Source organism: Diabrotica undecimpunctata, chromosome 1 (assembly GCF_040954645.1).
Source record: "Diabrotica undecimpunctata isolate CICGRU chromosome 1, icDiaUnde3, whole genome shotgun sequence".
NCBI lineage: Eukaryota > Metazoa > Arthropoda > Insecta > Coleoptera > Chrysomelidae > Diabrotica > Diabrotica undecimpunctata.
This window is the reverse complement of record NC_092803.1, coordinates 42,220,361-42,244,664: the sequence shown is the minus strand read 5'-3', so window position 1 is coordinate 42,244,664 and position 24,304 is coordinate 42,220,361. Positions and strand designations below refer to the sequence as shown.

General features: G+C 33.9%; 3 protein-coding genes across 3 annotated transcripts in view; 2 read left to right on the top strand and 1 right to left on the bottom strand.

Moving 5' to 3' along the window:
• LOC140448666 (uncharacterized) overlaps nucleotides 1–7,286 on the top strand; it is a 39,529-nt gene extending 32,243 nt beyond the window's left edge. The window contains exon 8 of the mRNA XM_072541777.1: nucleotides 1,168–7,286. Coding sequence (XP_072397878.1) covers nucleotides 1,168–1,316 — 149 coding nt within the window. The 3' untranslated portion in view covers nucleotides 1,317–7,286. The remainder of the gene's footprint in view (nucleotides 1–1,167) is intronic.
• A 9,278-nt stretch (nucleotides 7,287–16,564) lies between these two features.
• Polr3H (RNA polymerase III subunit H) lies at nucleotides 16,565–17,754 on the bottom strand. The gene is made up of 3 exons (XM_072541789.1): nucleotides 17,533–17,754; nucleotides 17,033–17,476; nucleotides 16,565–16,682 (listed from the first exon to the last, which is right to left on the bottom strand). Exons 1-3 carry the CDS (start codon nucleotides 17,641–17,643, stop codon nucleotides 16,632–16,634), a joined length of 606 nt encoding a protein of 201 aa, XP_072397890.1. The 5' UTR covers nucleotides 17,644–17,754; the 3' UTR covers nucleotides 16,565–16,631.
• A 261-nt stretch (nucleotides 17,755–18,015) lies between these two features.
• Nucleotides 18,016–20,216, top strand: IntS10 (integrator complex subunit 10). The gene has a single exon (XM_072541767.1). It carries the CDS (start codon nucleotides 18,259–18,261, stop codon nucleotides 20,188–20,190), a length of 1,932 nt encoding a protein of 643 aa, XP_072397868.1. The 5' UTR covers nucleotides 18,016–18,258; the 3' UTR covers nucleotides 20,191–20,216.
• The last annotated feature ends 4,088 nt before the right edge of the window (nucleotides 20,217–24,304 follow it).

Sequence of the window (24,304 nt, the reverse complement as noted above, 5' to 3'; positions counted from 1 at the left end):
AATTGCTGAAATTAAGACAGTTTTTGCACGATTTGGATCACCTGATTTTCTTGTAACTGACAACGTACCATATAATAGTGAAAAATTTAGAAAGTTTAGCAGAAATTGGAACTTTACTTTAATCTTTCGTAGTCCTAATTATCCACGTTCAAATGGATTAGCAGAAAAAGCAGTGTCAATTGCAAAAAAACATGTTAAGGAAAACTATAGATGAACGAAAGCATGCTGACCTTCAGTCAGCATTAATAAATTATAGAAATGATCCATTAAAAGGTATGGGATACTCCCCATCACAACTTCTTAATAGCAGAAGATGTAAAACAAAAGTTCCAATTTCAGTTGATTTGTTGCATCCATGTTTGTGTGAAAATGTGGAAATGAAAATGAAAGCTAAAAAAGAATTAAATGAGACAACTTTTAATAAAAATGCAACAATATTGAAGCCATTGAACAGGGACATGGATGTAACAGTCCTTGATCACTGTAATAACACCTGGAAGTCTGCAAAAATCTTGAATCAACATGAATCGCCTAGATCATACATCCTGCAAGATGACAGTGGAAACAGAAGAAGAATTATCAGAAGAAACAGATCTCACATAAGATCATCAGTAAATAAACATGTTGTAGACTGTGGTGATGATCATCATATGGGTGGCAATGGTGGTGTATATCATGAATTGCCAGACAGTGAGGGTATTGAAACGCATCAGGAACATCAAGCAACAGAAGTTTTAATCCCTGATAACAATCATATACTTGAAACATCAAATCATAATAATACTTACTGCACAAGGTCAGGGAGACAAATTAAAAAACCTTGTAAGCTGAACTTATAAGGAAAAAGAAAAGAGGATGTATGATACCCAGTTAAGTGACAATCATATTATTATTCATGTTGGTAACAAGATGGCATGACAGAGAGTGACAAGACAGGTTATTAGGTTAGACCGGTTAGACACAGTTGTTAGGTTAAGTTACTGGCATGTGAAGTTAATATACTTGTTACTTATACAATTACTCAATCTAGTATTTGTTTTATTTATTACACCTTCCATCAGGCTTATACAATTAGAACAGTACAAAATTTAAAAAAAATTAGAAGGCAACTCAAGGGAAAGACCAAATATCTTTTAAAGTGTACAAATACAAAAATGTGTGTTTCAGGGTGTCCGTTGTTGACTTCCAGTGGCCTGTCCAGCTTAATACAGCTGCGGCACATGCGAGAACTAGAACTAACAAATTGTCCAGGAGCGTCTCGGGAACTCTTCGACTACCTTAGGGAGCATCTTCCTCGCTGCCTCGTCATAGAGTAACTCGCCAATTTGTCCAATTGTTACATTTGATACTGACTGTGCAATAACACTAAAAACCTACCTACAACTACTTCATGACAACTTTTATATATTCTACACCTTTAGTACTAACTATATTTATTTAGGTTGATTCGCTTTGTATACTAAAAGGTTTTTATATAAGTTTTTCTTATAGGACTGTACTTAATTTGCTTTGTTTGACAAATTAAAGTCAAGGGGGATTATAATAATAAATTGAGAAAAAAATAATAGGGACGCGATCTTTACTAGATATCTAGGCCATTTTATTTTTTTATGATTTATGACAAACTCTACTGACTAAATCAATTGATGTATTTTTAAGCAAATAAATAATGTTGATCAGGTGGTAGAAAGCTTTTATTATTTAAACTAAACTATAAATTGAGGCCAACTCTTTTGGAGGACAACTCTTTTGTATGCCACACCTTTTTACTTTTATATGTATGTTTATACGTTTTGGGAACAGATGTAAAATTCGGCCAGTGGACGAAATATCTGTGTAAGATATTCAACAATTGATATGTTTTCTTTGCTCACCTGTCTATGCAGTATCCAAAAATTTACTAAACTAAAATTGTTATTTTAGTCGCCAATTTGCGATACCATTTAACCGATTTCCTCAGTGGCAAATAATAATATGTGGTTATCTGATCAGATAATTTAACAGTTGACTTTCTGCTATTCTAGTCTACAGTCAATAGTGATTTAACATTGCATTAAGGTAATTTTTTCTCGGTATTATTATTCTTGTTACAATATTTTAATGAAATTTAAATAATAAAAGGACACCGTCTTTGTCTCGACACCTTGCCCTTGTCATTTTAGAACACAAAAATTCCTTGTATACCTATTTACAAGTAGTTTCATCGTCTTAAGTTTTTAACAACAACTTATGTTCGCAAATTCTTACGGTTTTTGCTGTTTCATTTGTCCATATTTATAATTCAGTTGACATAAATTTCATATGAACAGCAACAGAAGTACCTACTTAAAGAGAGAAAGTACCGAACACTAACATATCAAAAAAGAAAATCCCATGGTTTAAAGAGGAAGTGAACACAAAATGTGAAGAAAAGAAGAAAGCCTTTTTATAATATAGAACTCAACAAACACAACAGGGAAATGAAACAAATACTTTGGTCAGAAAAATTAAAAGGGAACACTGGGGGAGCTTCTCACAATAGATGAAACATGACTTCTACGGAAGACAAAGAGAAATAAAAACGAGACATATTTAAAAGGAATGGGCAGACTACTTTCAATCCCTATTGGTTAGGAAGAGGGAGAGGTAAAGGATGCATTAAGGAAATTTAAAAAATAGAAAATCACCAGTAGACGACAGAATACCGAACGAACTCCTAAAGTACGAAGGGTCAGATCTGACCAAAAACTTATTAAATCTATCCCAAAAAATAATAAAACAAAACAAAATACCACAAGAATGGAGATCAAGCATCCTAATACCTGTCTTCAAAAAGAAGGAGCAATCAGACCCAGAAACTAGAGAGCAATCAAACTATTAAATACAACAACCAAATTGATAACAAATAAACAGAATGAAATTATAAGAAGACTTTAGATCGAGAAGATCATCCACCGACGCTATATTTATTATGAGGAAGTGCAAAAACCAGAATACATCGAACTGGTATATTTATGTTTCGTTGAGAATCAACATGAGAAAATCAACTTAAAATATTCTGCTATGCAGACGATGCAATAATAATCTGTCAAAGTGAAGATAATTTACAATGTATGCTTCACCAATTTAATATAACGGCTAGGAAGTTTAACTTGATAATCCCCCAAAAAAAAAAACAAAAGACGCATGGTTATAACAGCAAATCTAACAGAACAAAAAGAATTTTAGAAACAGTAGAGATGAAAACTCTTAGGAAAATTAATGTTAAGACACTAATGGGATAGAGGTAGAAGTACAGACGTGCGACGGAGATGCAAAGTGGAGAATATCAAGAATTGCCTAAGAAAGAGAAGATTAGAGTGGAACGATCATATAAGCAGAATGACACCAAATAGGGCGGTAAAAACGGTGAGAGATGGTTTCCCAACAAGAAGATGATCAGTGGGAAGACCACGAAAACGTTGGAACGGCAACTTACTGGATGCAAATTGAAAAACAGATAGTGTTGTGGCTACCTAAAGAGAAGAGGAAGAAGGAGAAGAAATTTCAAGTGATATTTGGAAGCCATGAAGCCAATCATTGATAAGTTAGCTCAAATATAGCTTCATGTAAAGAACGCTAAATATCTCATTATTTAATTGTGCAAGTCTCATCCCTTTTGGCTATTTGGAAGAAACCAAGACAAAATATCTTGGTTTCTCTCCAATAGATCCTTTATCTCCCATTATATCAGACTAATTGTTTGTTTTTTTTTTAAAGAGCCACTAACAAATTGCACGTGAGCACTTTATAGAAACAAATTTTGAGTAGGACGTTGTGTTTATACCCCGATCGACATTTTAAAAATGCGCACGCCGGTATATGAATAAAAAATATTAAAATTAACTAGATGTCCAATTTCTACATTTAGAATTTCTAGTATCAAGTGGCCATCAACCGAACTCGGCATCTGTTTCCAACATATACCTATTTACATCATATCTCTTTAGAATATTTGTTTGGTTTTTTTATTTTAGATTCAGCAAATCTGGAAACCTTCTTGTTATTAGATTTGTGAGTAACTCTAGTAATAACGTCAGTATACGAAAATTATTTAAATACGCAATAAAAAACTAAGTTATCAAACTAAGTTATTCTCAGAAGCAAATTACGTACAGTAGTTTAGTGGAATGGTTCATTAATAAATAAAGAGACGGCAAATATATATTAAGGCACAAGATGAATGAAAATTTCATTTTTAGTTCTAAAAATTTGTTAGGAATCACTTTAGCTGAAAGAAATATTTATATACCCCAAAGTTGATATAGAAATTATCTATATTTTGTTTATATGCAGAAATAAAAGGAAAATCTCTGCAAACATAAAAATCACGTCTTAATAAATCAGAAGAATGTCATAAATAAGATACATTAAAGTTGACATCAGGCCGCCACGTAATGTTGAAAAATACTCAACAAATAGACTGAGCGCTGCAATACAGACCCGTTGTCCCAGTGCGACAGAGAAAACTGACGCAAATCAGTCCCTGCATCTCTTTTTAATGGACAGGGTTTATCGACCACGTGACCTAAATAACCAATGGGAAAGTAACGTGGTTGATAAACCCAGCCCATTAAAAAAAGATGCAGAAACTGCATTGTGTCAGTTTTCTCTGTCGCACTGGGGGAACGGGTCTGTAATGCAGCGCTCAGTCTATTTGTATTATATGTATGTATTATATATCTATGACGAATACGCACCATAAAAAAGACGAATAATACCTAACCTTAAAAATAACGCCGTGATGTCATATTAGTATCGCGTTTGGAAGTTTTTTATGTGAAAAGTTTCAATAGTGATGGCGCCACGAATATTATAAAAAAAAAGTTTTATCGTTTGCACTGATTTTTCAGTATATAATGGCATTATTATGGTTTTTTAATGAAATTTTGAACACATTGTTTAGCTTTAGAAATACGCCCTTGGACATACAAAATAAATTTACCTTTTATACGTATTGTCTAGAAAACAGTAATGTTAGAAAATGGCCTCTTTATAACATACACAAATAGTTTGATAAATTGATGAACCGTTTCTTTTGATGAATTCCTAGAAAGCAATACACAAAACAAAAAACCTACCAATTTTTCTCATATTTTGAAAAATTAATAATAATATGTGCTAATATGTGAAAAAGTATAAATATTGAATATTTCCGAAAATTTTTCATATAGTAGGTGGTAGATGGCGACTGTATCTTTTTTATTTTGCATGTATTGCAGTCTACCCTCTCCAATAGTTTGTAATTGAACGTTGTTTCCTGATTTATAGGTCATGGTCAGAAATTATATATTCATGACGTTTCGCCTGCTAGTGCGGCAGTCCGTAACAATAAAAGTTACAGTGGTTGTCAAGTAGTATTTGATAATGCCTGCGGCTGGCGCAAACGAAAAGTCAGGAAGAAATAATTCCAAAACACCTAAAGACCCTAGAAACCCGGAAAACAACGTATCTTATTTTATCAACAATAGTTTTTTTTTAATTTTTTTTAGTACATGCTCCTTTTTAAGAAAAAAATCTGACGGGTTCTTTGACCGAGTTTTTGGGCTCCACTCTGACGATCATTTTTTTGAATTTATGTTACTCTTAAATAATACTGTTTATAATCGTGTCATCGAAAGAACATAGGTACCTGAAATGCTTGACACGCGTATATTCTAACACTGACACAGTTCGTATCTCTTGAGACGTTGACGCGTGCCTGGGACAAAAATAACAAACAAAAAACAATTTGTTGCCTCTTAGACAGATACATTACACTAACGACAAAACTATTAGATAGATAGATTCAATGAGGTGGCTTTTGGCCTATTCCACTGCGACCTTTTCAGATTTATTCTGGTCCTCTAGCCCTAGAGCACATTCTCTAGCTTTACCCTTAAAATGTCTAATAACTTCGAGACTGATACTTCCATGTATCTCTTTGCTGGTGGATTTTCTTCGCATAATACAAAGAATAGCACATTTGCCAGGCTGTCACACTGACATAACATGTTCTCTGCCCTTTCTTTTTTTAGGTGAGAGAATCAGCATAGATCATCAACTGCCAATTCCATTCAGCTTACAGTGTTCTGTTAGCAGATCTACTAGGGCTTTGACTGTTTTTCTGGCCGTAAATTTTGGCGAATGTTCTGTAATGAACTGTTTCGCCTGTCTTTGTCCTGGTGAATTTCTCCACCATTTCAGAGATTTGTGAGCTACCCACTTTCTTGTAGCTGTTCTTGTTACTGCCTTTGTAACGCCGCAGTAGAGTTCCGCTCCAACGAATGGCAATGATGAGCCTTATTTGGCCATTTCATCTGCTTTTTCATTGCCATTATGATCCTCATGTCCCTGTACCCAGGCTACCGTAACCTTGCTACGGTCTCCTAGTTTATTTAGGGCAGTCACACCATGGGCGCCGGCAGTGGGGTGCAAGGAGGAGCAATTGCACCGCCCTGTCCGGAAACAACGTACATAGCTATACATGTATGATTCTATATTTTATATTGGTTAGTAGTATGTGTAGTTGCAAATGCATCCCCCTGGAAAGCAGATGCATCCCCTGATAATAATCCTGGGGGCGCCCATGACCCACACAATCCCATTTTAGCTTTGAATTGACCTCTACGGAATTAAGTGTCTTAAGCGCTGCCTAATAAGTCAATAGTCTCGCAGCAAATGTCAAAATTTCTCTTAAATGAGGATTAAATAAGTATGAAGTAAAAAAACGTACGGCATACGTCAATTAGATCTTAAAACGTACTGAATCTATTTTGTACAACCATCGGCCGCAATATATTAAGCATTTCTTTAATACAAGGATTCATATTCGACTGTATAAACAAGGTTTGATTTCGTTACTGAGTACCACCATTCGCTGATATGAGAGGCAGAAGTATGTATATCAGCGAATGGTGGTACGTTGTAATAAATCAAACCTTAACTGTCTGTTTTATTTTTAGAAATAATTATGTTTTTGTAAATAACATTTACCTTAACTCATTAAAATGATTTTTGCTGGTGTTGATTGCAAATGTCGCCTTCTTTTATTTAAATAACGGATATTTTCACATATTAGTACTTAAATGGGGTCAAAGTGTTAATCAAAAATCTGTACAAAGTTTGTTATCTAATAAAACTTCCTCCGACTAAGATTTTTTTTGTTGTGTAAAGCTTCGTAGTGTTTTTATTACTTGAATAGCAATCAAATATTATTTGTCGGCTCTATTTGAGTACAGATTTTTGTTAACATGTCAATACCACAGTTTTAATACTCTTACCTAAAACTTTCATCCTTCCTCCAGCCTTGTCCCTTATAAGTTAAAATCTAGTTCATCTAAAATACTTGTGATTCTAAGGCAGTTTCTATAGCACTATTAGGTTTATGAAAACTCCTAGGGCTTCCCGTTTACTTAAAAGGACTTTTAATTTTTAAATTGGAAAAAAAGACTATTTTTAAATATTAAAACAAAAAAAAACACTATTATATTTGTGGTCAAATTTTTTTCTATTCATTGTTTCTATTCATTCATTTTTAGTTGTTTTTCGCCCACTGCAGAGGGTAGAGGGCGTCTTTCAAAAAATGCATTTTAATTTGTGAGACACTTTTCATCCTTCCTGTAACAATTTTTTTTTAATTCCAACGGGATTCAATTCGTGAGACTTAAATCTAATAAATAAACTTTTAAAAAGTTAATTTTTTTAATATTTTTAATGCCCTTATACGCGATTTTATAAGAAGATCGAAAAAACGCCTGTTTTGGGGGTGAATGGATTGTATATCTTATTTTCAAACTAAATGCAAGATATAACCTTAAGGTAATCCAAACATATGCTCAAATGACTATCCGCTCGGATGAAGAAATTAAAGAATTTTATGAGGACCTAGAAACAGCATTACATGCCACACCAAAATATTACACAATAATTATGGGCGACTTTAATGCGAAAATGAGGTTTAAACAAGATGATGCAGAAGTAGCAATGGGTAAGTATGGCTATGGCGAAAGAAATGTACAAGGGCAAAGATTACTGAACTTCTTAAACCAGGAAAATTTTTCCATGATGAACTCTTTTTTCGATAAAGAGTCTCAGCGTAAATGGACATGAATCAGCCCAGATGGTAGTGTCAAAAATGAAGTAGATTATATCATAACAAACAGAAAAGAAATAATCAAAGACCACAGATTAATCCGAGCTAAGATACTATTATCGAAATACGAACAACATAGGCAACAAAAATATGTACAAAATAAAAACAAAGATGGAAACATTACTACTGATAGAACCAAAATCCGTGAGGTTGTCGAATCCTTCCATTGAGAAATGTATGAGAGCACCGACAAAAGACAAGATTTGCCGACTACGAGAAAGCATGCGATGCCATAAACCATTAGAAAATGTTAGAAGCCTTGACACAATGCCGAACAGACCATCGCTACACTAACATAATCAAATATATCTACCAAAATGCAACAGCTAGCGTAAGACTATCTGAACAAGAAACAAATAAATTTTGTATATAGCGAGGAGTACGGCAAGGAGACACCGTCGCTTGAAAGCTATTCACGACGCTTTTAGAACATAATTGTAAGAAGCCACATCTGAACGAGCATGGTATCAACATAAATGGAGAGAAGCTCAGTCATTTGAGATTTGCAGATGACATCGTCCTTATAGCCGATCGTATGGATGATCTAATATTATGTTTGAAAAATTATATCACGCTTCCTTGGAGGTCTGTCACCCTGTCTCACTTACGGAGCGGAAACACTAACACTCACAAAAAAGGTAGTGACTAAGATTCGCGTGACTCAGAGGGCTATGGAGCGCCAAATGTTGGGTGTCTCTCTAAGAGACCGAATCCTAAACGAAAAAATATGTCGTAGAACAAAAACAACAGACGTCATCGAAAAAATCGCGTCGCTAAAATGGAATTGGGCAAGATACGTCGCCAGATTATCAGACAACCGATGGACAAAACGTATTCATCATCATCATCACGTAGCGCTACAAATCTTGGGTGGGTCTTGGCTGACTGTACAACTTTTTTCCAATTTGTTCGGTCTTCCATCAACCTGGGGTCAAATGGAATGTTCATTTCCGGAGATCTGCTTAGATGTTATCTCTCCATCGCATTCTGGGACGTCCGAGTGGTCTTTTGCCTGTGGTAATCTCCTCCCATACCAGTTTTACAAGTCTCACAAAACGTATTGTCGAGTGGAAACCAATAAAAGAAGTAATACGGAGCAGAAGATGTCCTCCAACTAGATGTACTGACGACCTGAAGCGTGTTAGCAATAACTGGATGCAAGCCGCACAAGACAAAGACAGATGGAAAGAGCTGAGAGAGACCTATGTCCAACAGTGGACGCATACAGGTTGATGATAATAATGATAGAATAAAATAACCATATTTATTTTTTTTACCTCTAATCAGCGATCGGTCAAAGCTTTTTTTATAACTCTGCCCTCTTTTATATTGCTTGGGCAATATGAGCTTCGTCGATATTTTCCGACCAACTCTTTGCTATTTCTCCAATCTTATTTCCAGTTTTTATTTTTATCATCAATTTTGCCAAGGAACTGAGTAATTCAGAATTGTTTTCTGCAGTAAACTGATGAAATTTGAATTTTCTTTTCATATTATGCTTATTTCAATGCGTCCCCTTACTTCGACTGCTTTTTAAAAACCACCAGATTCAGGCATTTTTTCCGATTTTCAAAACAATAATTTTCGATAAATTTTAGTAATATAAAACACTTGCTCCTTTTTATAAGTTTTAGAAAGCAGTTGTCGACTTGTAAATGCACAGGTGAAGCGGGGCGCGCAGTGTTATATACATACGAGTTTTAGCTCAGGTGCTTACCGTTATAAATACAACTATAACTTCGTTTCTATTTCGAATTTCTTTATAAAATTTTAGGACAGTATTTTTATGATACTAAAGAATATTTTTAAGTAAAAAAAAAAACAAAAATCGATTTTTGAAAATTTAGAAAGTAAAAGTCCCCTTAAATAATGTTCTGATGTACATCTGTAGATGCTACATACCTATCTTGTTCAATGTTCCATCATAAAACTGTTAAAACTACAAGAAATTTATATTACAGAAATAAAATAATGTATAATTTGCATTTGTTAACTGTAAAAATACATTGAAGAAGTAAAATACATACCTATCGGTTTAAGTTTAAAAAGACAATACGTTTTATAAGTTGTAGTAAGATATATGAACTAAGATGCGAATCATGTAATCCTTGGCCTGCTCAATTAATTTTCCTTTGACACATGTTTTTTACGGTTATTAAAATAAATATTTAAGAGTATTTTTTCAAAAAGTATGTTTGCAAATAGTAATTGTTCATAAGTACCACATGCATTAATAAGATCGGGAAATTTTGGGAGTTTTACTTGATTGAAACTCATCTCCACCCTGTTTTCGCTATTTTCTATACTATGATTTCTATACTTATAGGCATTGAGTCTTCGAATGGTCCATAAAGAGAAATAAACATTCATATCATATGCAATAATTTTACGAAGCAATAACTAATTGCCAAAAAACGTCTAAAAGTATTGTACTATTTTAGTAATATTAATTTCTTAACACGTTATCACATGAGACATGAATTTAATGTTTGAAATCGTATTAAGTTATTTAAAATCAAATTTTCGAAGTTATGCAATTAAATAATAGATTTTTGTCTATAATCGCTTAATAAAGCAGGCTTTTTGCTTTCCAATGGACAAAAAAAAAGTTGTAGTTTAAGGACCTTCGCTTTATAGCTCTAGCGGTAGGTGTCTCTTGGCGTACGGACTAATAAACATACATAACTGTAATAGATACTGAGGACAAAGAATATCTTTTAAGAGAGAGAAAGAGTGCTATTAATTCGAGTTTAAGTCCTAAAGATAAAAAAAACTTGCTACGCTTCTTAGTCTTAAAATATAATGAAGGAAAGTTTTTTAATTAAGTTGTGGGAATTAATATTATTGCTAAACTATTGTATTTAATAACAGGATATTGCTTCCGCCAATCATCGGTCAGTTTATTCGTAAATGGTGGGAAGACATCACATAAATAAAGTAGGAAAATTTTACTGAAGTCTTCAAATAAGGTAGAGATATGTAAATAGACAGTCACACTAATCAAGAAATTACGATTTCAGGATATTAATGCTCGTCTTAATATTCCTAAGGGATCGGAAATTATTATTAAAATCAGTTTTCAAACTTAAATAAATTAACTATACCGTTTAAACCATAAAAAAAAATAAAATGATTAGAAAAAAATCAATCAATAATCATAAATTCCAGGTAAATAGGCAAATATGCCCCTATAAAATAGATTGCCAGTTTATTGGGATTATATTGTACAAAGCAAAAGTTTTTACACAGGGGATCACAGGGTATTGCCATACACATAACTTTAAAATGTCCTTATTACATAGGTATTAATTAAAAGATAAAAACTACTTCAATCTACGTGTTTTTATTTTACGTTAATATCAGAAAATATAAACTCAATTTAAAGAGATATTAGCACTTTAAAATATGACTACGTTAGTATGGTATTAACCGAACCATTCGGGTAACTCTGTGCACGTAATTGGCTAATTTCGTACATACACAGTACCGTTTCATTATTGTATTAACCGTAATAAAAACATTGAAAATGGTTTTTTACACAATTTTATTTCATTTAAAAACAATGGTAAAAATTGTCGTTACTAGGTCTTACGTACAAAAACCACAAAAATAATTATCTGCAGAACTATATCCCATGCAGCATGCAGCCAGCTTGCACAGTTTACACACCTGTACCTATAGTTCTTTATCTTTACCGAAATCACCAAAAATGATGCATATTTCGTTAATACCAGTCTCACCTACCTCTCTTTCAACAAAATCTTCATCTAACTTTACTTCATCATTACATAAAATAATTTGTCCTTCCTCAGACTCAGAACATGATGAACTCTTCTGAGTTCTCTTCTTTGCAATTTTTTTAATGTTATTTTTATTTTTCCTTTTTTTTTATTACCTTTTATACTAGTCTCAGGTCGTTTTTTTAGTTTAATCTTTTTGGCAGCTCGTTTTTTTTTCACTTTCTTTTAAAACAGATTTCATAGGTGTTGAGATAAGTACTTTTGATTGCCGTTTTGTCCTTTTACCGTTCCCCTTCCCATTTGTTCTTTTCAGGTACTGGGGATATTTTCACTGAAAGATATTGTACATTTAGGTGTTTTATTTTTCTCGGCAATGACAAACATTGTCGTTTTACGTGCTGAATTTCTGCTTGAGTTGGATAAGTGGTTCTTGACGTCGATGGAAGTGGATTATTAACTTTATCTAGTTCTGGTTGCCCGGAAGTAGTGAATTTTAGATCCCTGATTAAACTTTATAGGAATGTCTAATAAACTAGGTGCTGCTAAATTTTGAAGCTCCTTCCCTGTATTTTAACAGATTGTTGGCATAAATCCTATCTGTAGGGTTTTAATCTTCTTGTGTCAACTGGCTAAAAAAAATTTGGATTGAAACGCCAAATGCCAGCTGCTCGGAATCTCATCATAATCAGTGGCATTACAGCTCGTTATGAGCCAAAGCCTTCTTCAAAACAATCTTCCATTCGCCCCTGTCTCTGGCAACTCTTCTCCATGCTTTAACTCCGATGGATTTTAGATCATCCTCTATGTTATCTTGATACCTAAGTTTTGGTCTTCCTCTGGCTCGTCTTCCCACTGGTCCTCTTCGGTCGAAAATTTTTCTGATCGTTGCATCTTCATCTCGCCTAATTACATGTCCTATCCATCGAAGGCGTGATAATTTAATACATTTTACAACGTCAGGTTCCCCAAAACTTCTATATTACTCAAAGTTGTAGCGCCTACGCCACAAACCCTGTTCTTGGATTCCTCCATATATTTTCCTTAGAATTTTTCTCTCGAAACGTTTAAGCAGTTCTTGATCGTTCTGTGTAAGTGACCACGTTTCAGACCCGTATGTTAACACTGGCCTTCTCGGAATCTACTAACTGCTTTTTCTGCATTAGCAACATTCAAATATGCTTGAGTAAACAGTGGAATCAATTGTAGAGGTGTTAGTCTTTCATACTCATGGAATTTCATGTATATATCACATTCTTTATACAAAGCTGCTTTCAATGGACTGTAGATGTGAGATCCAGTGGTTGGGTCCTGTGCGAAGTATGGAAAGGTATTGCCACCATAATAATGTCATTTTTGCGACAAAAATCATATATCTATTCTCAAAGAAATATGACTACTGCGATTTTCTAAGATCAGTATGACTGGGTCCTCTATTGATGGTTTTGTATGTTCTGTAAAATGGACTATCCATATATAGAACAATTTCTCAATCATTCACCCAGACTTAACTACATTTCTAAACAGAACCGTTCGGCCTGTCTTGCTCTAGCGATGGATTCATTCTCAACCGTGGATATATTTTATAATTAGTAGTGGAACATACTAACCTGTTGCACTATTACAGCAACAAACAGCAAGTATTTTGCCAGATTTTTGAACTGCATTGATGTCTGTTTGGTCCACATTAAATATTAGACGGGGACGAAATTTGTATTTATCGTATAGTGATGCCAGATTATGAAAGAACGTCTTTAATTCACTGGCATTAAACACAAAAAAAAACACATAGAACTGGTCTTTACCAGCTTCCTTTCTATCTTTATTGAAAGTATTTGTAATTTTATTAGACTTGGCATATGCAAATACTGCAGCCTTTAATGATTGTGGCGTCAATCCATAAAACAACCTTGCCAGAAGCAATATTTGATCTCAAATTTTTGTGTCCTGTTGATTTAAGAAAACAGGCGTTGTTCCCATGCGAAATGATAGATCAAGCCGATCCTTTTTGAGTAATCAGATAAAGTCATAACAGGAATACCATACAAAGCAGCTTTCGGTGTTAACTTTGCTCCACCACGAACGGCTCTTATGGCACGTTTCATTTGTCTGGGCGACCAAAAACACCTGCTTTTTAAACTTCATATGTAAATAAAATTTTCATTTACCGAGAACCAATGTCATTCCAGAGGATATGGAATGATTTAAAGAGTATCAGACTTAATTTAATTTAATACTTAATAAAAATTAAAACTATTAATTAAGAAATTTTAGAAGCATAGAAGCAGTTTTGACATTATTTGTGAACCGAAAACTTGGATGCGGCCAAATCCGTACCTACGTAAGGACTTATATTCAAAAACAAACATCAGCAATCAGTGTCTTTATATTCATCATCTGTTTGTTTTGGATTATTCTATATGTATTCTTGTATTGGTATTTTTTTAATTCTTCTCAAGCTAAAATATTAGTAAGACAACACAACAGAGGTATAAATTTTTCTCGCTTGGGAGTAGCCTCCAAGCTTTGCACGCACCAGAAATGCTACCGACAAATAAAGTAGAAACACCCAGGACTGAAAGACGGAAGATTATGGTTTATAATTTAATATTAAAGGTAGAAATAAAATTATATAAGATGTTTATTGTATTTTCATTAAAATTTGTAAGGATTTTGCAAATATTTATGGGAGTGGTAAGTTTAGTTTTTGCTAATTCGGCATACAAGTAGAAATGTGGGTTTTGATTTAAGCGACATTCTAATAAAATATGGTTTAAGCCTCCCAGTTGGCCACATTCGCAATAAGGATCATATTTGAGTCCAATTCGCAATAGATGAAGAGGTGATGAAAAGCAATGACCCGTTCTGATACAGATAATTGTGGTTAATCTAAACTCCTGGATTTTAAACTTCAAATTGCACTGTCTGCTTTTGATAAAGTGCGTGTTAGACTTAAGATATGCACCATAGAAAATGAATAAGGATATTTTCTAGAAACATCTACCAACTTGTTCTTCAAACAAAAAACTATTTTTAAAAGGATCAACACCCGGAAATATACGAAAAAATTTCCTTTTATCCGTGAATAGATAATACATTTAACTTATATAAATTGGCAAACTTATAAAAAGTATCCATGTAAAAAATGTAATTACTACCTTTTTATGTTACTGCTTTTCACTTTTTTACAAGATTTATCCTAACTAACCCCATTAAAACAATCAAAAATCATATCTTAGCATAGCTATAGTTTAATAAAATAAAAGTTGAGGCCATCCAAAATTTAATCATCGAAAAATTGACTCAAAACAATTTATTTTTGTGGACCATTTGACATAGTGTTTTTGTGATGTGATCTCCAAGACTTTATTATATGTTAAAAAGCCCATGTTTAAGTGTCATGTCGACAAATATAGATATTTTGTAAGAAATGTGTTTTTATTTCTCCCTGCATTGGCTTTTTTATTTTTAGACAGTACTATTCGCATGAAGAAATCAAGTAAATACAAAGCATAAAACAGAAATTGTTTTTTTTTCTTGTTCGTAAATATGGTATTCGCCAAAAGACATTACCAATATTTAGACGGCTATGAAATTACACACGCAATATGTATTTATTTGATTGGGCTTATTTGTCATTAACTGTCATATGAACCGTGCTCTTTAATATGATATTAAACTAAATCATAATATACAACCGTCATAAAAATGGTTCTCATAACTGAGGAGAAAGTGTTTATAGTAGAACATTATTTCCGCATATATGGAACTAAACAGAATAACTTCCGCTCATATATAAATGGACAGAATAGTGGCCCAGTTTGAAAAGAGTGTCTTGAAAATTTTCAACAAGTGTTTAACAACTGCGCCTCCTGCTTGATCTAATCGTTCCTCTCGCTATTTATTTAAATAGTTTATTTGATATTTAGTCATCCTTCAATTGAATTCTGGTAAATTTGGCTCCTAACAACCTCCTCTTATTGTGCAATATGAATAATGGACTATCATTATCTGCAAATTTAATCTTTAATGGCCTAGGCTTATTACTATTGTTAAACTTTCCAGAAGAGGCCAGAAAATTTTTCGAAAAAATCAAGAGACTGCTATGTAATTCTCAAATAAACTCAAAATTCAATTACGTTTATCAAAATGTTAAGTCTGATAGACTCTTCTCTATGCAGTTAAAATGTAGACCCTTAAAACATCAACAGTAAATAAATTGGAGGCCTTTGAAAGGTGGATCTTCCAGAGAATCCTCAAGATTTCATGGACATCACATACTTCAAACGAAGAAGTGCTGCAGAGAATAGGCAAGGAACGAGAACTTTTCAACCTTTTTTTGTTACCAAAAGTTTTTTAAGTAGATTTCACTTTCTGTAGTGATAAATAGCAATAAATACCAAGAAAACCAAACATTGGTAATCGAAATTAAGCAGAAATGCACAAAGTCAGCCTGTGCAGAAATTTGGGAAGCTGGATAACCAGTATTAATAAACCACATAAAAAAATAGATGCTACTAATTAAGTAAGCAACATCCATGTTTCTGAAAGGAACAAAATTTTCTGTAACCAATACCTCAAAATATATTTGAAATGGCTTGGTGATATTGATTATATATACAACTTTATATAATATCTTCCAGAAGAAAGAGCTTCATAAGAGATAAATATAAAATTTATGTTTTAGCATTTTAAATAATTTATTTCAACAATAAAAGTAAAAAATATTTGTAACAAAAAGTTCAATTGTCCCACCAGGTTAACAATCCCAAACCAGGTTCGTTTATACTTCCCTGAAACAGAAAGAAAGAAGATTAATAATTTACATTATGGAATTTTTTTACTTTTGTATGACCACAAAAAAATCTAGGGAAAATATAAAAGGTCAGATCCTTTGCAAAAAGGAGATTTCAGAAAAATAGCTGATGATAAAACTGCGCTGATGAAATAGTTATTAGAGTTATTGGGGATGTAAAATATTGGAGATGTAAAAACCCTTTGAAAACAAAGCTAAACATAGAAAACCAACATCAGTTCCAGAGCTCTAGAGAAATCACCTTACAAGCTACCTAAAATAAAAACTTGCATAATGGATTCTGTTAAAAGGCTTACTTAATTCTACAATATTCAATGATATACTTACTGTAAGCATATATGGTATTTTGCTTTCTGTATTCTCTTGAGAATCCTGAATTGTAGTTGGTCCAGTTGGACAAGTCTCATTAAAAGCCTCAGCAGTCACTCTAAACCTTATAGTCTCTCCAGCATCCATAAAAAGATCATGTTTACTGCCATCTCCAGTATCATACTCCCAAACCCATGCTTGTTCAGTTTCATTGAATTTAGAGGGATGTTGTAGAGCAGTTGGAGGTATTATAATGTCCTCAAAGAATCCTAAAGTTACGTGAACGCCTTCCTGGCTGCAACTCCTGATTTTTCCAACAAGGATTTCTTCTATAAAAGGTCGAAATACTATAAAGCGAAAATTTACTCGAGTGTGTGAAGCTCCATCTCCAGGTATTATAAATGATTCTTTAAGACTGATTATATCGTACAGGGCAATGCAGAGGCCAACATTAAGAACTACCTAATAAAAAAATAAGTAATAAATAGGTAATGCAATAGCATATAAAAATGACTTACTTTATTAGCCAGCTTTTCATTTAGTTCTCCAGCAATTGCGTCATTCAGTTTCATATTAAATAGCTCTGGTGGTATCCTCGTCACATTTTTCATCTCTGCCAAGATAAACATTTTGTCATTTTAAGTGTCTTTTCTCAAGAATTTAAATATTGTTTTCAAAACAATGTTTAGTTAATATTATAACCTTACTAAAATGATCAATGATCGTTGACCGGTACTTTCCAAAAAGAAGAATTATGCACAGAACGATGATTATCATTTCACAAAAGAGGCATAAAAGAAACAATTCTGTGATTACTTCTGTGAACTTTCTAGCACAGATCACCTACCTCTATTAGTGGTCTGTGCTTTCTAGCGAAAACAATTTTATTGCTATTTTTATAAACTTTATTTTATATACACCCATGTCATATCCAGATCACAGAATAATTAGGTGCCATCAATGATGGCACCTAATTATTATCCCGGTGCCATAGTTATAATTACCCATAATCGTCATAACAAAAATGTACTGGCTGATTCGCTGATTGTTCAAGAAAATAAAAAGCCACGAGTAAAGAAAGAAGAACATTTTATTTCTAACAAAGGTTAGAATTTAGAATGTTAGAAAATAAGAAAATATTGCAAACTTCAAACGGTTCGGTAAATTCATGACATAAATAATAACAAATCTTGAACCCTATAATTTTGATTATTGAATGAATATTGATAATTTTGTGAACTACGATGGAGATTGACTTAGAGATATCTGACGAGGATTACGTTATTGAAAAAGCAAAATCTTCATTTAAAAATAATCCTATTGCCGCCAAAGCATGGATGATTACAGCGAAAATAATGTACCCCAACAATTTCGGAGTGCAGTTCGAAGCCTATCATATAGAGAAAAATGCTGGACACGTTAAAGAGGCTGCGAAATGTTTCAGCGAGTTGACTATTAAATTTCAGCAACACCAAGAACTTTGGAAGGAAATAGAGAAACTTACAATAGCTTTGAGAGCTGAAGCTGACAACAACGATCCTGAAAAGCAATTTTTATGTGAAATGTTTAGGCATTTATCATCAGAGGTTCAACACAAGTTGTTGCTCTTCACTGCTGATCATTGTGAAGATACTATGGAACACTGTAGACTGCTTTTGCTACTTTTGCAACGATTTCCAACAGCTATATCTAGCAACGCTCCGCGACTTGTGGATACTTTAATTAGTGCTGAAAAACATAGTGTTGATGGCAACTTTCCAGTTAATCCATACAGAAAACTTTTAGTTTGTGATTTGTTACCACTTTTGGCAAACGAAAAGGTTAAAGTTGATTTACCTTCAAAACTTCTGCACAAATTGCTACATAAGAGTATTGAGTTTTATTTTTGCTATTTAGGATTAAATAAAGGTGCTCTGCAAGACAGTGATACAAAAATAGAAGATCCATGGGCTAGCCTGTTTAGTGTAATAGAGTTCATTGGAACACAATTGAGTTGGGAACCATACCTAATTAATTTCTCAAATAATTGGTCTAAAGAAACCTACTGGCAGAGAATAGTAACCTTTTGTCAAACTAAATCCAAGAATTATCCTTTAAATGAAAAGCAACTGTGGTTTTGCTTGTCAATATTCTTTGTACACTGCTTGTTTGATTACAATAATAGTTTAACTCCTGAATCAAGTCCTGGACAAACAGCTACTTCGTATATAATGGTTGAAGCATTTTCAGATGTTAGTTTACCAAATTTGGTGACAGAACCAAAAGGAAAGAAGCGTAAAAATGATGCAGATATGTCACATTTTTCATCTCCATGCATAACAGTTGAAAAACCACATTTGAAGTGTATCCAGAACAATTTTATGTTATGTCTGAACAGTTGGGACCTTATCAACTCATCTGAAAACTTGAGGAGGGAATTTATTAAACTAAACTCGCATTTGAAATTAGATCAATTATTATCAGGATTTCTCATTGATTATACTTTATATAAAGGTCTATATGATGATGCCTTAGTATTTATACACAAAATTTCAGATTCCTCCTTGTTTTTACAGAAATATATAAGGATAGCTAGTATATTGTATAATAAAAAGAACTATAGAGACTTTTTAGACCCTATAACTTTAGCACTGCCTTTATTACCTACTAATGAAGGATCTTTAAGTAATAATCTTATCATAGGAGGTCACCAAAAACATTTACATTACCTTCCTCTTACAAGACTGAACGTTTTACAATATTTAGTCAAACTGTTGTTAAGATGTATCAAGGAAAACATGCCTAAACACAGCAGCACTGATCTAGGTATGGGACATATCTTTGTTCTGACTCAGCTAGATTGGCCTCAAGAAGAAGACTTTGTTCCACCTCTCCTAGAATACATTCAACAACGAAGAACATTCCAGTACCATTTGTTCCAAAGTTATATAGTAAATGTAGATATTCTGGAAGAGTTAACATATCTATGGACCACCCAAGGAGGGCAGATTCAGTTGGATATACTTCCACATTTAGGGCAAAGGCGAATTGGTACAAGAGGTGCTGATAAAGGAGTTAAAGAGGAGATAAAACAGGCTATTAGACGACAAATTTCAAGAAGCAATGAAAAACTAGATGAACTTTTAATAAGCTTTATAATGAATGAAAGGAAGCAGATTTTACAGAGTCTTATGTAATTTGTTTCTATAATAAATAATTCAAATTAGCTCATGTGATACATTTTCTTTAAATATCTTCTTCTTTGTGTCCCTATATGTTCCAGATATTGGCAAACATCAGTACATATGTACTTTTTTTGTTTACATTTAGCAACTTCAAAGCATAAATATTTGAAATATAAAAATTCTCACCAAAAACAAGTTTTAATAACATCACTTTCATCAGGACCAAAACATTCAAAATTTAATGAAGATTTGTGAAAAACTTTTATTGGTGCTGATATTCCACTGAACAAATTAAGTAATCGGGTGCTAAAAAGTTTTTTTTGATGTCATCAATTCCACATGAGTCAGCAATAACAAAAAACTATGTACCTGACTATTGTTCTATACTAAACGAACTGCAAAAAAAAAATAAAAAAACAGAAGTATCTGGATATCGTTAGATGAAACTACTGACAAAACAGATATGTTTTGCTAATTTTGTATTCAGTGTAATGGGAGGTAAGGAAGAAATAGACAAATCTTACCTTCTTACTTTAAATAGATGCTATAGTCAAAGCCATGTATGAAGACCACTTTGCCATTTAATTCTGATAACTTAATTACTAGTGGATCAATTAGATCTACTACTACCATCTTTATGTAAACATTTTGCTGCTCTGCTGTGTCAATCAGCGCTGCTCAACACGTTTTTGGAAATAGTATGGAATACAATATTGTAGTACTTATACAATGAATTTATTAACAAACATGTTTTAATGATTTTTGTTTAATTTCTTGTAATATATATTTCAAATAATCAAAGTTATGCCATTACAAGAACATATTAGAAACATAAGGTTCCATCCACACATTGAAAAATGATTTATGTTATCTAAAAACTGTTATCAACAAAGAAATATATACTGCGGCGGCGACATCTGTGGAGATCGTATTACCATCAAATTCATACTTGTAATCATATGCATATAACATTTTTGTTATATATTATGTATATATATTATATATGATTAAAAATTTAATGATCTGGTATTATTTAATATTTTGTGGGAATTACATAGTAGGTAAATAGTTAATCAGCAAAAATGTTATTTAAAACTATTATTATTGTTTAGTTTATTGTTATTAAGTTTATTTAGTATTTAATTTTTAGTATATTTAGTAATCCTAATTAGTATTTACAATAGTATAGAAACTGAAAATCCATATGTAAAATGTCATTAATAAAATAAATTTTATTGTGTGTAATAAATTATATATAAATATTATACTTATTTCATTTGACGTTAAAAACGATATATCAAATGCAGGACAATTATTACATGTGACAGTAGATCGAGAACGCCCGTGTGAAGGCGGGCCGCTTAAGTAGAATACCTTCACGGCTTCTCCTGCTTGTCGTAAAAGGCGAATAAATGGAGCAGCTATCCACTACCCAAATTCCTAACCGGTCCCGGTGTGATAGCAAAAACTACCATATGACACCCACCCCTACCCATCATACACGTCCTGATACCCAAATCTATACCTGAGAAGAAAACCTTCACTAATACAAAAACCAGTGGAAAAAAACCACTGAGAACAAATGGATATGCATAGGACAGACGGCTATGCATCATCCTAATATATCGCCACCCCATCCTCAAGGTGTAACACAATCGTGCCGAAGGGGTGCATGGACCAAGGGGAAAGTGGATTTCAAGCGATGCCCTAAGGAGGGTGCGAACCGAAGGGGATTATAGCCTTGGCGGAGTATGGGCGCACTGTACGCTGGACCGAAGAATCGACCCAACTCATCGGAAAAAAATGGAAAAATATTTAATAAAAAGAAGGTAAGTATAGGGGTAGGAGAGTCTATGGAGGATATAGGCGAAGAGAGGTTGGCGGCAATAGCGGAAGAGGAAGAAAAGGACAGTTGGGAGGAGAAAAATGACGAGTCAAATGAGAAGAACGAAGGGAAAAACGAGGAAATAGATGAAACAGTGAAAAAGAAATGGGGGATAGTAATGACGAGAGTGAATGGACGACCAACACTAACAGAAAAAAGAAAAGGAAATCGCACGGAGAGAAAGAAAAGTAAAATCAATTTAAAAAGAAGTGAAACAGGAAAGGAATGTCAAAAATGAGAAACAGAAAAGAAAGGGATGGTAATCATCACAAAACCGAAGGACAAGCCCTATGCTGAACTTGTAAAAGAGTTAAGGGAAGAGCTAGGAGAGATGATGTCATAAACAAGGTTAGACAAACCAGCCAAGAAGGTGTGGTCCTGGAATTAGATGGAGGCAGGAAAATGGCGGAGCAAGTCAGGAATTTAGTAGCATCAAGACAAGAATGCGCAACAAGAGTAGTGGCAAAAGGTGGAAGAGTAAAGAAGGGTTTGATGCTGGCGGACACGGATGGCTTAACCACAGAAAAAGACATCGTCAAATCGGTGGAGAAATTTGCTGGTAGGGAGGAAGCATGTGAAGTAGTTGGAAAAATAAGGACAAACAGGGGAGAAAGTAGAATTTGTTACGAGAAGGTGGATGAGGACATAGCCAGAAGACTTTTAATGGCAGAAAGAATAAAGATCGGGATGGTACACGCCACGGTAAGGGAGATGGTAAAGGTGACACGATGCTATAGATGCCAAGCACATGGCCACATAGCAAGAGACTGCCAGGGAGAAGCAAAAGGGGGGTGCTGGAAGTGTGGGATGGACGGCCATGTGCAATCCCAGTGTCAAAGTAAAACAGTAAAGTGCCTTAATTGTGACGAGGAAGGTCATATATCTACGTCCACTTGGTGTCCCAAATTCAGGGGAATTACTAGAAGAGCAAGAGGTGTAGGTGGAAGAAGGGTAGGAGGTTACAGACTGAGCGACAAAACGGGGAATAAGCGTGAAAGAGAACGTGTGTTAAGAGTGCTGTAAACGAATGTTGGGACGGCTAAAGTTTATTAGTTTACCAAATTCCCATCAGTAAACATGAGCACGTGTTGATATTCGCCGTCTTATTCGTCAAAAGGCTATTAAATATAATTTATTAGACATATTCTCATGTTACAGATCCCAACTTGCCATCATTTTAAATTCAAATTGTATCGTGTTGATTTTTAAGTTAATATATTGTGTTATATTTATGTTATAGTTATTGTTAAGTTATTTACTGGTCGTGTTATTTTTTAGAGTTTAGTTTAATTGTGATATAACGATTAATTTTCAAGAAATTCTTACACTAAGAGTTTCAAAAGTAAATATTGTTAAAAATCATATGATACATAGGTCGTACATCAGTACGACCCTGTTTGGCTTACACGTGGTTCTATTGACGATTGGGAATTTGTAGAATGAATAGGGTTTAGGCTAGCTCACAACCTCTCTGTGGTCTCCGCAATCGAAAAAGAAATTGACATCCTGATAGCGGCGGAGCCAAACCCCACGTTAGTGCGCAGTAGAGAATGGTTCGTGGATACTTCGGGCGTGGTAGGAGTGCGGATACTTAATAGAAGACTGAGAGTATATGGTATTGATACGCATGAGGGATTTGTGACGATACGTGTGGAGGGAATAAATGTGGTATGCTGCTATATTTCACCGAATTGTACAACGGAGAATTATGAAAGTAGACTGGACTGGATGAGATTATGAATGGATGTAAGATTACTGGGAAGAAAGTGTGTAGTGCTGGGGGACTTCAACGCCAAAGCGGCGGAGTGGGGTTCTCCCAGAACGGACGCTCGTGGACAAATGCTTATGGAATGGATAGAAACTCTGGACTTAGTTGTCTTAAATAATGATCAGGAACCAACGTTCGTGAGGGGAAATTCGCATTCATATATCGATGTCACCTGTAACACAAAGAATATTGCAAGAAAAATTAGAAACGACCGTGCTGCCGGATGACACTGCTACAGAACATCGCTACATTGGCTTTTTGATCGTAGGAGTTGGGACTACCAACGTGGAGTCATCAGCAAACCAAACAGGAAACAGAGGTGGAGATAGAATGGATTGGCTAGCGTTTGGTGAGTATTCTAGATGGTTGATAGAGAGGAGACGATGCCAACCGCCATCGGCAGAAGGACTTGATTCAGTAATAAGGGAGACTATGAGAAATTTCATAAACGGGGTAGATAAAAAAAGAAAAAT

Coding starts and splice junctions, on each gene's coding strand:
- Polr3H (XM_072541789.1), bottom strand. CDS start 17,643: ATGTTTATCTTGGCAGAGATGAAAAATGTGACGAGGATACCACCAGAG. Junction 17,477..17,532: donor ATGAAAAGCTGGCTAATAAA/GTAAGTCATTTT, acceptor TTTTTTTATTAG/GTAGTTCTTAATGTTGGCCT. Junction 16,683..17,032: donor AAATACCATATATGCTTACA/GTAAGTATATCA, acceptor TTTCTGTTTCAG/GGAAGTATAAACGAACCTGG.
- IntS10 (XM_072541767.1), top strand. CDS start 18,259: ATGGAGATTGACTTAGAGATATCTGACGAGGATTACGTTATTGAAAAA.